The sequence below is a fragment of the Salmo salar genome, chromosome 13, assembly GCF_965601325.2.
Source record: "Salmo salar chromosome 13, fSalSal1, whole genome shotgun sequence".
In the NCBI taxonomy this organism is placed as follows: Eukaryota; Metazoa; Chordata; class Actinopteri; order Salmoniformes; family Salmonidae; genus Salmo; species Salmo salar.
Genome location: NC_138303.1, coordinates 87,982,587 through 88,001,971, shown reverse-complemented (window position 1 = coordinate 88,001,971; position 19,385 = coordinate 87,982,587). Strand labels below are relative to the sequence as shown.

Below are 19,385 nucleotides of genomic sequence, written 5' to 3'. Positions count from 1 at the left end.
CTTGAACTGCATTGTTGGTTAAGGGTTGTATTCGGTGCATGTGACAAATAAAATTTGATACATTCATTTGTATCATGTGACTGACCGAGCGTACATGTCTGTTTACAAAGCCTCACTGTTCAGATAGATAGTGTGTGATAGTGATAACCAGGAACTCACCCTCCCAGTGAAACAAAAGGAGCATGTGATCCCTCCCCCAATTACTGCTCTCTAATCGGATCATAATGCGTGGCCCCTTGGTGAGGCAGGCCTGATCACACGAGTAATGAGAGGATTAATTGTGTATCAACAAGGTGCCCTTCTCGCTTGATTGAGATGTCACCGAGGCTGCAGACTGGTGCCCGTCTGTATTAACCACATCAGTGAGCCATTATCTCCACAGGGCAGCATGAGAGAGAACCCCACTGTTCCTGTCTTCTCAATCACCAGCTAGCACCAAGGACAGCACAGCATCATGCATCTCTATTGAGACTTGTTACACTCACTTGTTGTGTGGTACTTTATGGGTGGTACTAGATAATTGTATTATAGATATATTACTGTGTTTGAAAATATTGAACAAGGCTTCTTGCCATTCCATTGCTTAGGTATTTCTCCTCTAGTCCATATTTCAAGATGCATGAAATGTGCTATTGACTCTCCAAATGTATCTCAATGTAACTTCTTTTCTACACCTGAACACTAAATGGAAAACTGCAGGACTGACATACACCTGGACTGGCCCAATTTGGAGGCAATCACACATCAATGTACATCAATGTAGCACTATGGCATGATTTCTGTATTGTCTTCACAGTTTAAGAGCCATTAAAAACAACAAAGATTAAGACTGGGGCAAAGGTTCCTCCTTTACTGGGTAAATGCCTGGTCCGTGGTCTCAGTCTGTTGTTACTTGACATGTTGGACTTGCACTTTTGTGGTTTTGAGTTACACACTCAATTCTCCAAACGTGAATAATGCATTTCATGCCATCATTTCCTATATTAATGGCCTAACCCACTTCATTAGTCCCTGTTGAATTGATCTGATATTCAACCTCTAGGTCATGTAGTGTATATGTAATCTCATCTATACGTTCTGGTGCTGATATGTAATGCATGCCAATATTGGCAAGATTGCTTGTAGTGTCAGATTTCTCTAAAGTATCACCCCCTACCATTAACACACTGCAGTATCGCTCCACATCGATGATGTGACTATTTCCTGTAATGCAGGAAGGATAGAATAAGAGCTGATCTCCCCCAGGGATACAGGGAATAATGGAGGGAGAAAAGGTCAATTAGAAACACATGAAAGTCAGCAGAGCAGAGAAATTCTGACTGAAATGTGGTGCTAGTAGTTGTGCTAGTAGGCTTTAGACAAAATTATCACCAAAACACAATAACACTGTACTGTAAATTAAACACGAACTGTATGCAACCTTTTGAATTTTCATATCATCAGATTGGGTAGAATTATGAATCAACTCCAGGTACACACCATCGTATGAAACATTTTTGTAGTTGTTTAGAACCTATCCAAAATACATTTGCTTTTCAAAGTTAAATTGAGGGCGCTGATCCAAAAATGTTTCCCATTGAAAATACTAAAAATTGGTAGAGTTATTTCTTCAAAAACTCTGGCGCTTTTACCCAAGCAATAAATACAAATTAGGGAACACTCAAGCTTAAATTATGTTTATAACCTACTTGTGTTTTGAAATGTGCAGGCATGCCAATTTTGGGTATGTAATTGTAATAGGACACCGTGCTGGGTACTGATTGCGCCCAATCCTGATTTTTTTTCCCGTCATTTAAACTAACACTGTTAGTTAGCCCTGATGTTTTTGAAATTGTGTTAAGTTTCCTATTCCAACATACTGATATTTTTTTTACTTCATTGCAAAGACTCACTAAAAAAGGGCACTGGTAAACTGAGTAGGCTTACATATTTATTTCCAATGTACATTATTCAATGTACAAACATCTTTCAATAATTTTGCCTAGTTACTTGGCTGGATAACCCTTTGACCACTAAAATCAAACTAAACTGAGTAGTTCCGCTTCTCCTTGAACAGTCTCATCAATATATAGAACACAACTTTGACTTAATGCTGCCACCAAGTGGAACTATATGATAAAAGTCTATTGGTTGTCAGCTGCTGAGCGGTTGTAAAGTAGGATCATCATAGTATCATCAACACCCTCTTTCTACCGCACCTGCTGTCTCGACCTCTGAATGCTCGCACCTGCTGTCTCGACCTCTGAATGCTCGCACCTGCTGTCTCGACCTCTGAATGCTCGCACCTGCTGTCTCGACCTCTGAATGCTCGCACCTGCTGTCTCGACCTCTGAATGCTCGCACCTGCTGTCTCGACCTCTGAATGCTCGCACCTGCTGTCTCGACCTCTGAATGCTCGCACCTGCAGTCTCGACCTCTGAATGCTCGGCTACGAAAAGCCAACTGACATTTACTCTTGAGGTGTTTACCTGTTGCACCCTTTTACAACCACTGTGATTATTATTTGACCCTGCTGGTCATCTATGAAGAACTTGAAGAACAATCTGACCTTAATGGCCATGTACTCTTATAATCATCACTGGGCACAGCCAGGAGAGGACTGGCCAAACCTCAAACCCTGGTTCCTCTCTAGGTTTCTTCCTAGGTTCCTGATTTTCTAGGGAGTTTTTCCTAGCCACTGGGATTCTAGACCTGCAATGCTTGCTCTTTGGAGGTTTAGGCTGGGTTCTGTATAAGCACTTTGTGACATCTGCTGATGTAAAAAAGGCTTTAAAAAACAATGTTATTGATTGATTGATAGGATAGTAAAACCCTACGAAGACAATAAATAAAATCTACAATTAGAGAACATAAAAGCATAATGGTAAAACACTTCTACAAAATGTAGGCTGTAATTCAATCGTAATGGCCTAATTTAGATGTCCAGCTTGGTCACTACAGCTGCGGTGGCTATAAGGTGACAATAATGCATTCTCCTCCCGTCAGCAAGCCCATGTCCTATAAAAACAGATCAACTTAACATACCCCATTAAGTTAGGATGACAGCTTGTCAGTATTGAACACCACAGTTCTTATTTCAACATGCCCCTGTTCCTCCTTATACAGTTGACACTTCTTGCACTCATTATTGCTGGAATAATGATTTATTCTCGGAAAAACTGAGTTATTTCACATATTTGTACAACATGTATGCTACTGCTTTAGTTAAATACTGATCTACACATTGCTCTTATTACATGGATGGATGTGCTTCTGTACACCACCAGGTGGCAATCGAGCTCTGTAAACAGTTAATCTGTTCCTGCACATCAACCACGTCAGGCAATAAACAACTTTTACTCTATGTGTAGAAACTCCTATTTCCTCTTGGAGAACATCCTACCACTGATGAAAACAGGCTGCTACCAGAACTCTCCTATCCCATACTGAACAAAAAAAACAACATCCACACATTTGCACAAAAAAAGAGAGAAGTTTATAAATCTGTCAATATACGTATATTGTTTGATTATTTTGTCAATCATAATCACGTTTTGTAACATTTTAGGTTTGTTATACTTTGGGGATATGTATAGTTGTAAGCCTACTGTAAGTTCATGCATGTACTGTAACTATGTCCTGTAAATTGGCATACAATACAGTCTATGACTAAGCCTGTGGTTGTTCTGTAAATAGTGGATAAAATCTGTCCTCAAAAGCAATATTCTCTAAAACATCATATTTTGCACATTAATTAGGTGCAGTGACTTGGGAACTGGATGATTATTTTCCTTCATCCATACTCTGGTTAACCCTTGAGCAATTATTTTGAGTCCTATCATACTGCATTCTTTTGCACAGCCAGACAACTTTAAGTGGCTTCAAGGATTAATCAAAAAACCTAAGATTGATTAAATGTAGGGTATAAACCCCTTATTAATACACAGCTGCTGGTGTAGTGTAGTAATTTAGACTTGATCCCTGAGTTTTATTTACAACCTGAGTATTGTTACATGCACACAATAACGCAATTATTGTTGATAGATTAATAAAATAGTTTGATTAAAACATGTACATGCTTTGCAAGAAGATAGATTTCCCTAATAATCCTGTTTACATGGACAAATCTGAAATCAAGCTACCTGATGGCACTCTGATGAATGCAGAAAATAGTCAATCAAAATAAACGTTCTACCACAGCAAACATGTTATTTTTGGGAAGCATATTTGATTCTGAATCAGACATATAAAGTTAAGTGAAAACGACTTCTACTACCCATACATTCAGTTGTTCTGAACACACTCCACTAGCACTAAAGAAGGAGGTTTGCTCAGCTCGTACTAGCACATGCGCAGAACAAATACACCGCTGAATTGCCGATTAAGGTGTTTACATGTCCTAATAATTCGAAAGATTGCTCAGAAAACCAGGTGTTTTTATTCGGTGTATGCTTACTTCGATTTTGAATTTACACCGATTAAGACAAGCAGAGTAATGTGTTTACATGACTATTGCATAATCTGCCTGCTGCCATAATCCATTTAATATCGAATTATTAGTGCGCACTAATAGTGTACTTATTGAAAATCTGCCTGCCTCAGCTCTCATTACCTGTGCATGAGTGGCTTTCCTGAGCTTCACATCCTCATTGCCATTTAAGCAAGTCCCAGTCCAAACCAGCTGGAGTAGGGATAACCTTTTCCCTTAACATGCTGCTCAACAAGGGCTGTTTCCTATCATGCATAGAGGGTACTTAAAATTCATGCCTTCCTCCTGGTATAATCATAACTGCGGAATATGGTTGTATTTGCCTTACACTCATTAATAGACACGTTTGATCTCAGATGTCTCAATGTACAGCCCCAGTAAGATGCTTCATGAAAACATTTCATAGCATTTTGACGCTAAAACAATTGATCTGGCAGTGTGGTAAAGTTCAGTGAATTCCACCTGACATCATCTCCCAAGTCACCACTTTCTCTTGCCGTTTCAATTAATATCAAAATATTTTTGATCATATTAAACCAAATTAAACTATTAAAAAGCATATATTTTTCAGGAGATAGATATGAAGCTGCTACCACTGCATTTTTCTCGTGACATTGCTGTAAGCAGCAGGCATAACTGGTTTCTACTGCACAGCATACCGTGGCATGCAAAAGTATTCACACCCCTATTTTGTTGCATTACAACCTGGAATTAAAATAGATTTTTGTGTGTTTGTATCATTTGATTTACACAACATGCCTACCACTTTGAAGATGCAACATATTTTTTCTTGTGAAACAAACAAGAAATAAGACAAAAAAACTGAAAACTTGAGCGTGCATAACTATTCACCCCCCCCCCCCCCCCCCCAAAGTCAATACTTTGTAGAGCCACCTTTTGCAGCAATTACAGCTGCAAGTATCTTGGGGTATGTCTCTATAAGCTTGGCACATCTAGCCACTGGGATATTTGCCCATTCCTCAAGGCAAAACTGCTCCAGCAAGTTGGATGGGTTCCGCTGGTATACAGCAATCTTTAAGGTCATACCTCAGATTCTCAATTGGATTGAGGTCTGGGCTTTGACTAGGCCATTCCAAGACATTTAAATGTTTCCCCTAGCAGTATGCTTAGGGTCATTGTCCTGCTGGAAGGTAATCCTCCGTCCCAGTCACAAATCTCTGGAAGATGAAACAGGTTTCCCTCAAGAATTTCCCTAGATTTAGTGCCATCCATCGTTCCTTCAATTCTGACCAGTTTCCCAGTCCCTGCCGATGGAAAAACATCCCCACAGCCTTATACTGCCACCACCATGCTTCACTGTGGGGATGGTGTCCTCGGGGTGATGAAAGATGTTGGGTTTATGCCAGACATAGCATTTTCCTTGATTGCCAAAAAGCTACATTTTAGTCTCATCTGACCAGAGTACCTTCTTCTATATGTTTGGGGAGTCTCCCACATGCCTTTTGACAAACACTAAACGTGTTTGCTTATTCTTTTCTTTAAGCAATGGCTTTTTTCTGGCCACTCTTCCGTAAAGCCCAGCTCTGTGGAGTGTATGGCTTAAAGTGATCCTATGGACAGACACTCCAATCTCTTTGGTCTCTTTGTTGCCTCTGATTAATGCCCGCCTTGCCTGGTCCATGAGTTTTGGTGGGCAGCCCTCTCTTGGCAGGTTTGTTGTAGTGCCATATTCTTTCTATTATTTAATAATGGATTTAATGGTGCTCTGTGGGATGTTCAAAGTTTCTATTTTTTTTATAACCCAACCCTGATCTGTACTTCTCCACAACTTTGTCCCTGACCTGTTTGGAGCACTCCGTCTTCATGGTGCCCCTTGCTTAGTGGTGTTGCAGACTCTGGGGCCTTTCAGAACAGGTGTATATATACTGAGATCATGTGACACTTAAATAAAGTCTACCGGTGTGCAATCGAACTAATTATGTGACTTCTGGAGGTAATTAGTTGCACCAGATCTTATTTAGGGGCTTCATAGCAAAGGGGTGAATACACACGCACGCACCACTTTCCCCATTTACATTTTTTTTCCAAAACAAGTAATTTTTTTCCCTTTTTCACTTCACCAATTTGGACTATTTTGTGTATGTCCATTACATGAAATCCAAATAAAAATCTATTTAAATTACAGGTTGTAATAAAACAAAATAGGAAAAACACCAAGGGGATGAATACTTTTGCAAGGCACTGTATGTTATCATGCAACTCGATGGAGTCTTGGACAGAAGTTTGGGTCAGTCAAAGGCAAGCAACTCTACCTGGCAAAGGGCCATCAATAGTTCCAAACAAAGCAGCACCTTCACCTGCAGTTTAGTTTATTAGGATCCATATTAGCTACTGCACGTGCAGCAGCTACTCTTCCTGGGATCCACATAAAACATAGAAATACACATTATAGAACAGTTGTGACAAAATAATACAAATTGGAATTCATCTCATGTAAGTGTGCATTCCTGTTAAATCCATAACAACCACTTTTCCTGATGTGGTTTCCATATATAGTGCAATAGTACTTCAAGCATCAATACTTAATTCAAGCACATTTTATTTCTCAGCTGAATAGACAAATCAAATTCAAAATAACATTACTGTATGTCACTGCTCCACATTTAATTCTAAATCAACATAACAATTTTCTTACAGTATATAAAACATAGCCAAAATGCTTCATAATACATTTCAAAGGGGCCATAGAGTGCAAATCTCTATGTACATTTGAGTTAAAAACTATGTACAACTGTCCTGCTTCTCTCACATCCCATATCCCTCTATTTGAACTGGTTATCGATGAGGGTGCCTTTCATCTTGGTTGTCTTTGCCTCCAGTTCAGCCTGTTGATAGAAATACTTTTTTATTTGTATATTAAAAAAGGCCCAGTGCAGTCAAAATTATATTTTCCCTGTGTTTTGAATCATATTGTACAACAGCTAATGAAACTAACACTGTAAAAACTCTCAAATTTAATCAGTGTTATTTCCTAATAATACAATCTACACAGGACCTTCTAATCTGCAGGTTTTGCATGGGTGGAGTTTTGGCTTGGCTGGTGACATCACCAGGCGCTATACCTTTTATTATAAACTGGGCGGTTTGAGCTCTGAATGCTGATTGGCCGTGGTATATTACAGGTATAACAAAACATTTATTTTCAATGCTCTAATTACGTTGGTAATCAATTAATAAAAGCAATAAGGCACCTCCGGGGTTTGTGATATATGGCCAATATACCACGGCTAATGGCGGTATACAGGCACTCTGCATTGCGCCGTGCTTAAGAACAGCCCTTAGCTGTGGTATATTGGCCATATACCACACCCCCTCGGGTCTTAGTGCTTAAATAAACCATTAACAAAGAAAGTTCAGAATCTCTGCCTAGCTATGTTTATTTTTTACAATTTTAATGGAAAACTATAACAGTAGGGTACAAAAATGTTACCCAGAAATGATTCGATGGTTGCATTGTGCCTGTAGGGCCTTTGAAAGGAACACAATGTTTTAGCAATTAATTGGATTTCTTTGTTTTTTTGAAGGACACTGCTTAGAAAAGGTTAGAATGGCTTTGTATTGCTTTTTACCTTATCATAATCCAAAAAACATCCATTGACAGGACGTGAAGAAGATTTGTATGGGTAATGTTTCTGCTATTGTTGTCAACTTTGAATAAGAACCAAATCGTGATACAGGAAGTTGCGCGCACACACACCAGGCTAGTTGGGTTAAAAAAAGCTGATTTGCAGCGTTCTAAAAAGTATATTTTATTTGTGGATTTCTATTCCTTTGCTACTGCTGCATTCAGAAAGTATTCAGACCCCTTCACTTTTTCCACTTTGTTTCATTACAGCCCTAACCAAAAATGGACAACAAAATAATGTTCCCCTCAATCTACACACACTACCCCATAATGACAAAGCAAAAACTGATTCAGAAATGTTTGCAAATGTATAATATATCAAAACGTAAATATCACATTTACATAAGTATTCAGATCCTTTACTCAGTACTTTGTTGAAGGGCCTTAGGCAGCGATTCCAGCCTTCAGTCTTCTTGGGTATGACGTGATAAGCTTGGCACATCTGTATTTGGGGAGTTTCTCCCATTCTTCTCAAGCTCTGTCAGGTTGGATGGGGAGTATCGCTGCACAGCTATTTTCAGGTCTCTCCAGAGATGTTCCATCGGGTTCAAGTCCGGGCTCTGGCTGGGCCGCTCAAGGACATTCAGAGACTTATCCCGAAGCCACTCCTGCATTGTCTTGACTGTGTGCTTAGGATTGTTGTCCTGTTGGAAGGTGAATCGTCACCCCAGTCTGAAGTCCTGAGTGCTCTGGAGCAGGTTTTCATCAAGGATCTCTCTGTACTTTGCTCCATTCATCTTTCCCTCAATCCTGACTAGTCTCCCAGTCCCTGCCGCTGATGTTGCCACCACCATGCTCCACCGTAGGGATGGTGCCAGGTTTCCTCCAGACGTGACGCTTGGCATTCAGGTCAAAGAGCTCAATATTGGTTACATCAGACCAGAGAATCTAGTTTCTCATGGTCTGAGAGTCCTTCAGGTGCCTTTTGGCAAACTCCAAGCAGGCTGTCATGTGCCTTTTACTGAGGAGTGGCTTCTGTCTGGCCACTCTACCATAAAGGCCTTCTTGGTGGAGTGCTGCAGAGTTGGTTGTCCTTCTGGAAGGTTCTCCCATCTCCACAGAGAAACTCTGGAGCTCTGTCAGAGTTATCATCGGGTTCTTGTTCACCTTCCTGACCAAGGACCTTCTCCCCCGATTGCTCAGTTTGGCCGGGCGGCGAGCTCTAGGAAGAGTCATGGTGGTTCCAAACTTCTTCCATTTAAGAATGATGGAGGCCACTGTGTTCCTGGGGACCTTAAATGCTGCAGACATTTTTTGGTACCCTTTCCCAGATCTGTGACTCGATGCAATCCTGTCTCGGAGCTCTACGGACAATTCCTTTGACCTCACGGCTTGTTTTTTTCTCTGACATGCACTGTCCAATGTGGGACCTTATATAGACCTCACGTCACCCCGCTCCTCCGCTCTCTCCACTGGCTTCCAGTTGAAGCTCGCATCCGCTACAAGACCATGGTGATTGCCTACGGAGCTGTGAAGGGAACGGCACCTCCATACCTTCAGGCTCTGATCAGGCCCTACACCCAAACAAGGGCACTGCGTTCATCCACCTCTGGCCTACCCCTACCTCTGAGGAAGCACAGTTCCCACTCAGCCCAGTCAAAACTGTTCGCTGCTCTGGCACCCCAATGGTGGAACAAGCTCCCTCACGACGCCAGGACAGCGGAGTCAATCACCACCTTCCGGAGACACCTGAAACCCCACCTCTTTAAGGAATACCTAGGATAGGATAAGGTAATCTTTCTAACCCCCCCCCCCCTTAAAAGATTTAGATGCACTATTGTAAAGTGGTTGTTCCACTGGATATCATAAGGTGAATGCACCAATTTGTAAGTCGCTCTGGATAAGAGCGTCTGCTAAATGACTTAAATGTAAATGTATAGACAGGTGTGTGCCTTTCCAAATCATGTCCAATCAATTGAATTTACCACAGGTGGACTCCAATCAAGGATGATCAATGGAAACAGGATGCACCTGAGCTTTTTCGAGTCTCGTAGTAAACGGTCTGAATACTTATGCAAGTTTTTTTTTAACAAACCTGTTTTCACTTTGTCATTATGGGGTGCAGATTGATTAGTAACAGTTTTTATTTATAATCCATTTAGAATAAGGCTGTAACGTAACATAATGTAGAAAAAGTCAAGGGGTCTGAATAGTTTCCGAGTGCACTGTATATAATTGATATTTGGCACTAGTTGCAGGTTGAAATGTTACATGTATACCTTAAGTGTATGACCAATACATAACAGTTGTATGGTTGTGTACACTGGGTAACTGAGTCAGAAATCCTATTAAGATCACACTAGGATCAGGATAAAGCTCAAAACACTTGACAGGAATGGAATTGGAATCCTCACCAGCTCTTGTAGTCTCTTCTTGCTCATCCCCTTCCTTTCCAACTGCTTCTCAATCACTTTAGCATTCTGGGCATATGAGTCAGCAATTTCTCTCTGAAGAAGATGAAACAAACAATAATATGTATTGTATAATCATCTCTACAGTTTCTGAGCACATGTTCATCCAGCCAGCAACATCATTTTAGGGTTGGGAAAATGACTTGCATATAATCTTCAGGTTTAAGATTAGGCTTCGGGCTGAAGATTTAATTAAACAATTCAAAATGTAATCTTTAACACACACACACGAAACACCATAACTGCAAACCTACCGCCTCAATTTCCTCTTCCTCCTCATCAACGGTAGACACGGTGACAGAGCTGAATTTCCCCATGTCTTTGGTCCTTTTTGTCATCATTACCTGGTATAAGGATGAATAAAAAAACGCTAAACTCAAGGAAAGGAACATTTGTATTCGATTTTTCCTCATTGAAGTTGGGCTATCAATGAAGCGTGGGAACATAAATGGGCTTTCATGTCCTCTTTGTCTGCTCAGAAATACTGACTGACAGCACAATGGACAAATTTAACACACTAAGCCTTGACACTTTTCGGACCAATCATGTAATAAAAAAGAAATTACTGGGCCTCCCGAGTAGCGCAGCAATCTAAGGCACTGCATTGCAGTGCTAGAAGCGTTACTACAGACCCGGGTTCATTCCCAACCGGCCGTCGCCTGGGAGTCCCATAGGACGGCCCACAATTGGCCCAGTGTCGTCCGGGTTAGGGTAGGGCTTGGCTGGGGGTGCTTTACTTGGCATGTGGCGCACTAGCGACTCCTTGTGGCGGGTCGGGTGCCTGCAGGCTGACCCTTTCCTCCTACACATTCGTGCGGCTGGCTTCCGGGTTAAGCTGGTGGGTGTTAAGGAGCGCGGTTAGGCGGGTCATGTTTCGGAGGACGCATGACTCCACCTTCGCTTCTCCGGAATCCGTTGGGGAGTTGCAGCAATGAGACAAGATCGAAATTGGGAAGAAACTGTTTAATGAATGCAAATTATTAGTTTAACTACAAAACTGAAAATCTGAGGAAACGTGTCACATACCCTGACTTTTTTAGGAGCCTCTGGCTTTTGACTGTAGACACTGGTATTCCCAATCCCAAGACCAAACTTAACGACAGCTCCATCAACGATGAATGTAACTGGAGTATTCTTCATTTGGTGTTGATAGAAAAGAAGTAGGCCACACCTGTTCAGAAAGACAAAGAACAAAAGAAGACAGGTCAGCCAGTCCATTTTGAAATGTAACATTTGTACTCTTTTCTGTTCACTTGAGTTTACTTTTACATTTTCTTACAATTTTTTGTGTTATATTTATAATTGTGGCTGAGAACTGAGGAGTGGTTCTCAGAGGCTTTGGATGAGGACCAAAGAAGAGAAGAAATAAGTTACATAAAATGTAACTAAACAATAGTTATAAATAATATTACAGCGTATAACAATTATATTAGTCTCAAAGTTGATTAAGAGTTGGCTATTTGGCCTACAGTTCAACTGTGAAACCTAAAAATCACTCATATTTAAATTACACTGTAAAAATCAAACTTACTTTCCACATTTCTTGCGATACTGCCTTTCAATTCCCTCTGCCCTGTGATGAAAAAAACAATACCAATCTGCATACGTTTCATATTTTGGGCATTTTTTCAGTAACACATTTACCAACTGAAATTGAGTAGCCAAATACCACAAAGCAATTTTCACATTTGAGATCAAACTGATGAATAATGATACAGATGGGTGGTGTGGAAGGCTCATCAGCATGATATTTAGATAGTAGACCAAGATGAGCAGTGAACTTTTCAGTACCTTTTTATGTAAACATTCTCATCGTCTTCTACATTACAGAACTTATGTGCATGTTTGGCAGCATCTATTACTCTTGCTTTGTCTCGTGGCCGCATCGGTAGTTTCTCCAGTTGACAGTCTGTAAAATCAAGGGGAAATAACATGATGGCATGTCAGTTTCGTGTCCTAATACAACATTTGACAAGTCTGCAAAAACGGGCTGTACTTTCTCTAAGGTAGCTCAAGATTGTGAAACCATAAGCTGAACTATGGTAAGACAATATAAAAAGGCTGAAACAACATTCTTATTCACCTCCACTTTATAGCTGGGCAATAGGCATCCTAAATAACCCGACACATTGTCTGCTTATTCAATACTCACGGGAAATAACATTACACCCTGTAAACAGCGCGTGATGCTGATGGTTTGAGGTCAACGAAAATAGATGCACTAAAGGCTGTGGTGTGATGAAATATTTGAAAGCTTTCTCCTGTCTAGGTAATTGACTGTGAAAATCCGCAATGTAACTTCCCTGCCTCTTATCAGCCTGCGTAACACATTGGCCGAGGTAGCTACTGTTAGCTAGTGCTAAACTAATATTTGTGGTGGTGGTAGCAGATAAGTTAGCTAGCTAACTACCTACCTAGGGCCACGATTACCCGGAAAACTAGTTAGCGCTCTCTATGACATGTTATTCTTGATTAACTACCTAGCTATAGATCAAATACAGAACTTTCGAAACACATTTTGAATACTAGAGTTAGCCAACGTTTGCTAACTACCATGGCTAGCCAGCTAACTAGTTAGCTACTCACCGAGAACCAACACCATTTGCCCACACAGACAATAATAAACATGAAGAGGCTTTTCGCCGTCATCGTATTCCTCTCGATCTCGGGTGTCTGAACAAACAACACTTCGTGAGACGACTTTCGGCATTGTTCCTAAAGTTAGCTACTTCAAATTGGGCAAACGGAGTAGGCAAAAATTCAATAGACAAAAAACGTTTGCTTTATCTAACTACGTTAGCATACTGCTAGCTTGTCGATTAATGATTACGTAGTCATTAGTACGTCATATAAAGGCGTGTATAAAACGTTTCTTGTCCAGCATTCCCGATAGGTGGCGGTGTTGAAGTATCGCTTTGGTACAATTTTCACAAGTATGTGGTACATTTTCACAACTTTTAGTATAAAACTCCAAACTGGTCACACTTGTAACGCAGCCAGTCTTTCATTCAAAATCTATCATTCGGATTGTAAACACCTCTCAACACAACAATTGATTCAACATAAGTTTATTGTGAAATGTAATGAGTGGTTTTGGTGATTACACAACACAATTTCGTAGTTTTAACTACCAGTTAATCAATCAATTTCGTCGTTTTAACTACCAGTCAATCAAATAGCAAACAATGCAAGATATGTGTTTCCTTAGAAGTGCTGAAATATGCTAGTACTGTAAATTACACATTCTTCAAATTGTTTTAAGTAAGCAAATCAGTTAAGAACAAATTCTTATTTACAATGATGGCCTACCCAGCCAAACCTGGACAACGCTGGGCTAATTGTGCACTGTCCTATGGCACTCCCAATCATAGCCGGATGTGATACAGGCTGGATTCAAACCAGGTACTGTAGTGACGCCTCTTGCACTGAGAGCCTTTGACCGTTGCGCCGCTCAGGAGCCCATTAGTCAATACACTTACATTGCCCAACAAAATTGACAGTAAATCTATAATTTCCATAATATCTATTCAATGTGTAATCAAAGGTGTGATCAATGAAAACAGTCTCTACAATCATTCATGTGAAAAAAAACATAATTTTCCAGATATAATTGCAACATAGGTGTACTGTCTGAAATCAAATGTAAGAAAATAAATCAAACAAAGGAAAATAATGAAAATAAAACATAACATTTAACACGCATTAATTTGCATCAAGCCTGTCTTGAGCATTTGGCCATAAATTCTCATCCACATCACAGGGAATGTCCTCCTTGTTCACGCACCGCAGGAAAAACCTTTTGGCATGACAAATCCAAGCTTGACATTGGTCTGCAGTGATGTCATCGCATGCCTCATCCATGGCCAGGAGGGTGGAACCACAACATCTTCCTACCACACCATTTTCTGAGATAGCTGCACACATGGAGATATTTCCCCCACGTTGTCCAGGCACTTTGACGGTTACACATTGGCAGATGAGGTTCCGCCCATGGCACCGAGTTTTGGCAAGGTTGAAGCCTGCTTCATCAACAAAGATATACATGTACTTGTGATGGTTCACAGCAGTATCAAGCACCATCACCCTCTAAAGATATATTTTGGTTAGTTATTTTTACAGTATAGTTCTACTAGGATATTGTGAAGTAGCATACACATCAAATAGTAACAGTAATACAGTATATATTGCTCTACCTGAACATAATCGGCCCGCAATTGTTTCACCTGGTTGTTGTTTCTCTCAAAAGGCACCAGGTAAATGTGTTTCATTGATACCTTGTGACTCTTCAAAAGGCGGGCGATTGTTGGTAGGCTGATGGATGCCACACTGGCAAAGGTGTCATCGTTCTCCTCAATGGCCTGCTTTATTTCAGACAGCCGTAAGTCATTCCTGGCCCTCACCATTTCCACCACTGTCCACTCCTGCTGGTCGGTCAGCATACGGCCACCACCATGGGGTCTTCTGTCAATTCTGAGGGTAGAACGGAGTATACTGTCAATAGATTATACTGGAAGAATACTGTAACATGTTTTGTGAATTTACACGCGTTACAATATGTAATTTATTGTAAATGTAATGGTAAAGCATAAATGGTAAGCATATCCAGCAGACTTACGGTTTTTCTTGGTGAAATGTTCTCATGATCAAATTGACAGTTGATCTTTTCAGATTGGGGTGAACTAATAGGGAATCCTCTGCCACGGTAAGGTCTCTGTTTATCACATGGTCAACGACGATGGGCCGGACTTCATTAGACAACAGTTCCCTGGCATCTGCCTCCCTCTCTCTGATGACCACTTCTTTGAAGGGGCCCATACCCACCTCTCTGACAGGCCCCTTGTCCATGAGCGCTTTGATTTCTTCCTCTCCCTTGCTGTCTATCCTTTTCCATGTTGAAAGAAATTGCAAGTGCTCACACCCCCCCTTTTACATGTATATGGTGACCAATTGTAGTTACTACTGTGAAATCAATTAGCAATAATGAGTAGTCATTATGTATGGTTATCGTACATGTAATTTAGATCTTTATACTTTACAAACACAAACACATTTTATTGCTGTAGTTTTCAAAAACTATATACAGTTGAAGTCGGAAGATTACATACACTTAGGTTGGATTCATTAAAACTCGTTTTTCAACCACTCCACAAATTTCTTGCTAACAAACTATAGTTTGGGCAAGTCGGTAAGGACATCTACTTTGTGCATGACACAAGTAATTTTTCCAACAATTGTTTACAGACATATTATTTCAATTATAATTCACTGTATCACAATTCCAGTAGGTCAGAAGTTTACATACGCTAAGTTGACTGTGCCTTTAAACAGCTTGGGAAATTCCGGAAAATGATGTCATGGCTTTAGAAGCTTCTGATAGGCTAATTGACATAATTTGAGTCAATTGGAGGTGTACGTCTGGATGTATTTCAAGGCCTACCTTCAAACTCACTGCCTCTTTGCTTGACATCATGGAAAAATAAAAATAAATCATCCAAGACCGCAGAAAAAAAATTGTAGACCTCCACAGGTCTGGTTCATCATTGGGAGCAATTTCCAAACGCCTGAAGGTACCACGTTCATCTGTACAAACAATAGTACAAAAGTATAAACAGCATGGGACCACGCAGCCGTCATACCGCTCAGGAAGGAGACGCGTTCTGTCTCCTAGAGATGAACGTTCTTTGGTGCGAAAAGTGCAAATCAATCCCAGAACAACAGCAAAGGACCTTGTGAAGATGCTGGAGAAAACAGGTACAAAAGTATCTATATCCACAGTAAAACGAGTCCTATATCGACATAACCTGAAAGGGCGCTCAGCAAGGAAGAAGCCACTGCTCCAAAACCGCCATAAAAAAGCCAGACTACGGTTTGCAACTGCATATGGGGACAAAGATCGTACTTTTTGGAGAAATGTCCTCTGGTCTGATGAAACAAAAACAGAATTGTTTGACTATAATGACCATTGTTATGTTTGCAGGAAAAAGGGGGAGGCTTGCAAGCGGAAGAACACCATCCCAACCGTGAAGCACGGGCAGCATCATGTTGTGAAGGTGCTTTGCTGCAGGAGGGACTGGTGCACTTCACAAAATAGATGGCATCATGAGGCAGGACAGTTATGTGGATATATTGAAGCAACATCTCAAGACATCAGTCAGGAAGTTAAAGCTTGGTCGCAAATGGGTCTTCCAAATGGACAATGACCCTAAGCATACTTCCAAAGTTGTGGAAAAATGGCTTCAGGACAACAAAGTCAAGGTATTGGAGTGGCCATCACAAAGCCCTGACCTCAATCCTATAGAAAATTTGTGGGCAGAACTGAAAAAGCGTGTGCGAGCAAGGAGGCCTACAAACCTGACTCAGTTACACCAGCTCTGTCAGGAGGAATGGGCCAAAATTCACCCAACTTATTGTGGGAAGCTTGTTTAAGGCTACGCAAAACGTTTGACCCAAGTTAAACAATCTAAAGGCAATGCTACCAAATACTAATTGAGTGTATGTAAACTTCTGACCCATTGGGAATGTGATGAAAGAAATAAAAGCTGAAATAAATCATTCTCTCTACAATTATTCTGACATTTCACATTCTTAAAATAAAGCGGTGATCCTAACTGACCTAAGACAGGGAACTTTTACTCTGATTAAATGTCAGGAATTGTGAAAAACTGAGTTTAAATGTATTTGGCTAAGATGTATGTAAGCTTCCGACTTCAACTGTATATAGTAGACAAACCAGTTTAAAATCTATAGGTTTACCAAACGGTTAAGTGATTAACCATTAAGTGCAGTTGATTTCATTGATGGTCAAATGCATTTCAACAAATAAGAATATAATTATATGAAAAGTATTGTGAGCATTGCATTGTGAAAGGCGATTACTTTATATGAAAGGTATTTCTAGATGAAACCCTGATTAGGTTTGGTGAAAAATCAAGGCAAAGGGTGGCTGCTTTGAACAATCTCAAATATAAAATATATTTTGATTTATTTAACACTTTTTGGATTATTACATGATTCCATTTGTGTTATTCTACAATGTATAAAATAGTAAAAATAAAGAAAAACCCTTGAATGAGTAGGTGTGTTGAAACTTTTGACTGGTACTGTACATATGAAATGAGTCAAGAAGTATGTAAACATTATTAAAAAGTGACTAGTGTCCCATTACTAAAGTTACCAGTGATTCCATGTCTATGTACATAGGGCAGCAGCCTCTAAGGTGCAGGGTTGAGTAACCGGGTGGTAGCCGGCTAATGATGGCTATTTAACAGTCTAATGGCCTTGAGATAGAAGCGTTTTTTCAGTCTCTCGCTCCCAGCTTTGATGCAACTGTACTGACCTCGATTTCTGGATGTTAGCGGGGTGAACAGGCTGTGGCTCAGGTGGTTGATGTCCTTGATGATCCTTTTGGCCTTCCTGTGACATTGGGTGCTGTAGGTGTCCTGGAGGGCAGGCAGTGTGCCCCCGGTGATGCGTTGGGCAGACTGCACCACCCTCTGGAGAGCCCTGCGGTTGAGGGCGGTGCAGTTCCCGTACCAGGCCATGAAACAGCCCAACAGGATGCTCTCAATTGTGCATCTGTAAAAGTTTGTGAGGGTCTTAGGGGCCAAGCCAAATTTCTTTAGCCTCCTGAGGATGAAGAGGCGCTGTTGCGTCACCTTCACCACACTGTCTGTGTGGGTGGACCATTTTAATTGAAAATGGTTTTGATGATTTGTTTTGAGTTTTGTGCTAAGAGTTGTGAAATTTTACAACATACTTCTGAAATTGTACCAAAGCGATAAAAACACATTTTGTAATAAAGCAGGTAAAAAGTTGAGAAATACAAAATCCCTGTAAATCCCTTTTGAAAAAACAGTTAAATCTGAAACTGGATGTTACGCTGTGGCAGAAATTCTGTCTTTTTTGTGATTGATGAGACACCACTCCTCATCCAGACAATAAATTATACAATTGACTCAATATGAGATGCTAAGGTTATCTCATGCAGTGTACAGTACCAGGTAGGTAGTCAAGAGATCACCAGCTATTGTTGTATTGTTTTCTGCAGAGTAATTATATGAGTGGATGTTCAGCCAATGCAATGTGTGTGTGTGTGTGGTGTGTGTGTGTGTGTGTGTGTGTGTGTGTGTGTGTGTGTGTGTGTGTGTGTGTTTGAGAGAGAAAGAGTGAGTGAGTAAGAGAGAGAGAGAGAGAGTGTATGTACTGTATGTGCTCTGCACTGCACGCATTTAACTGTAAGTGGTTATATGTTTGAGAGACCTGACAGTGGAGCCTCAGCCTCGCTTGCGATCACTTGGATCAGGACTACAGCAAGAGATGCCTCTCGTTACTGCTCCTATAATGCACCCTTTATGCATCCTCATTTATATTTCTCTGACAGACGTCATAGGTAAGTCAGTTCATTTGAGTATCAATAATAGGATAAAAACTGTATAGACGGAATAATAATTTGAATATGCCGGAATCTATGAATAATGTGCACTTCATTCTCATTAGTGAAAAGTGAAGAAGTTGAATCAAACTGTTAATGTATGGCACTTAAAGTCCTTACAGCTTATTTGTGATTACATACACGGATGGTTTGAATTGCCTGTGAATGTCTGCTAAATAATATATGAATTTCCCTCCTGAGTATAATGGGGCCATTGACACGCAGCATTACATTATACTTGTTTTGCATTAGTCCATTAAGTATGACATCTTCCTCAAAATAGCATTTTAAACATTAAGGTAACAGTAATTATGATTCTGAATATGAGTATCATACAATTAATCATGTATTAACCCATTTGGATAATAATTATATCTGTTACCTATATGGTTTCTCATCACCATCATTATTGTATGAGTATTGAATGCT

General features: G+C 40.4%; 1 protein-coding gene across 1 annotated transcript; it reads right to left on the bottom strand.

The window, feature by feature from the left end:
• Positions 1–7,011: 7,011 nt before the first annotated feature.
• Positions 7,012–13,385, bottom strand: steep1 (STING1 ER exit protein 1). The gene is made up of 7 exons (XM_014137510.3): positions 13,112–13,385; positions 12,317–12,434; positions 12,057–12,098; positions 11,552–11,696; positions 10,780–10,869; positions 10,469–10,561; positions 7,012–7,314 (listed from the first exon to the last, which is right to left on the bottom strand). Exons 1-7 carry the CDS (start codon positions 13,233–13,235, stop codon positions 7,252–7,254), a joined length of 675 nt encoding a protein of 224 aa, XP_013992985.1. The 5' UTR covers positions 13,236–13,385; the 3' UTR covers positions 7,012–7,251.
• Positions 13,386–19,385: the final 6,000 nt, after the last annotated feature.

Coding starts and splice junctions, on each gene's coding strand:
- steep1 (XM_014137510.3), bottom strand. CDS start 13,235: ATGCCGAAAGTCGTCTCACGAAGTGTTGTTTGTTCAGACACCCGAGAT. Junction 11,697..12,056: donor TATCGCAAGAAATGTGGAAA/GTAAGTTTGATT, acceptor CTTTCTGAACAG/GTGTGGCCTACTTCTTTTCT. Junction 10,562..10,779: donor AGGAAGAGGAAATTGAGGCG/GTAGGTTTGCAG, acceptor CATCTTCTTCAG/AGAGAAATTGCTGACTCATA.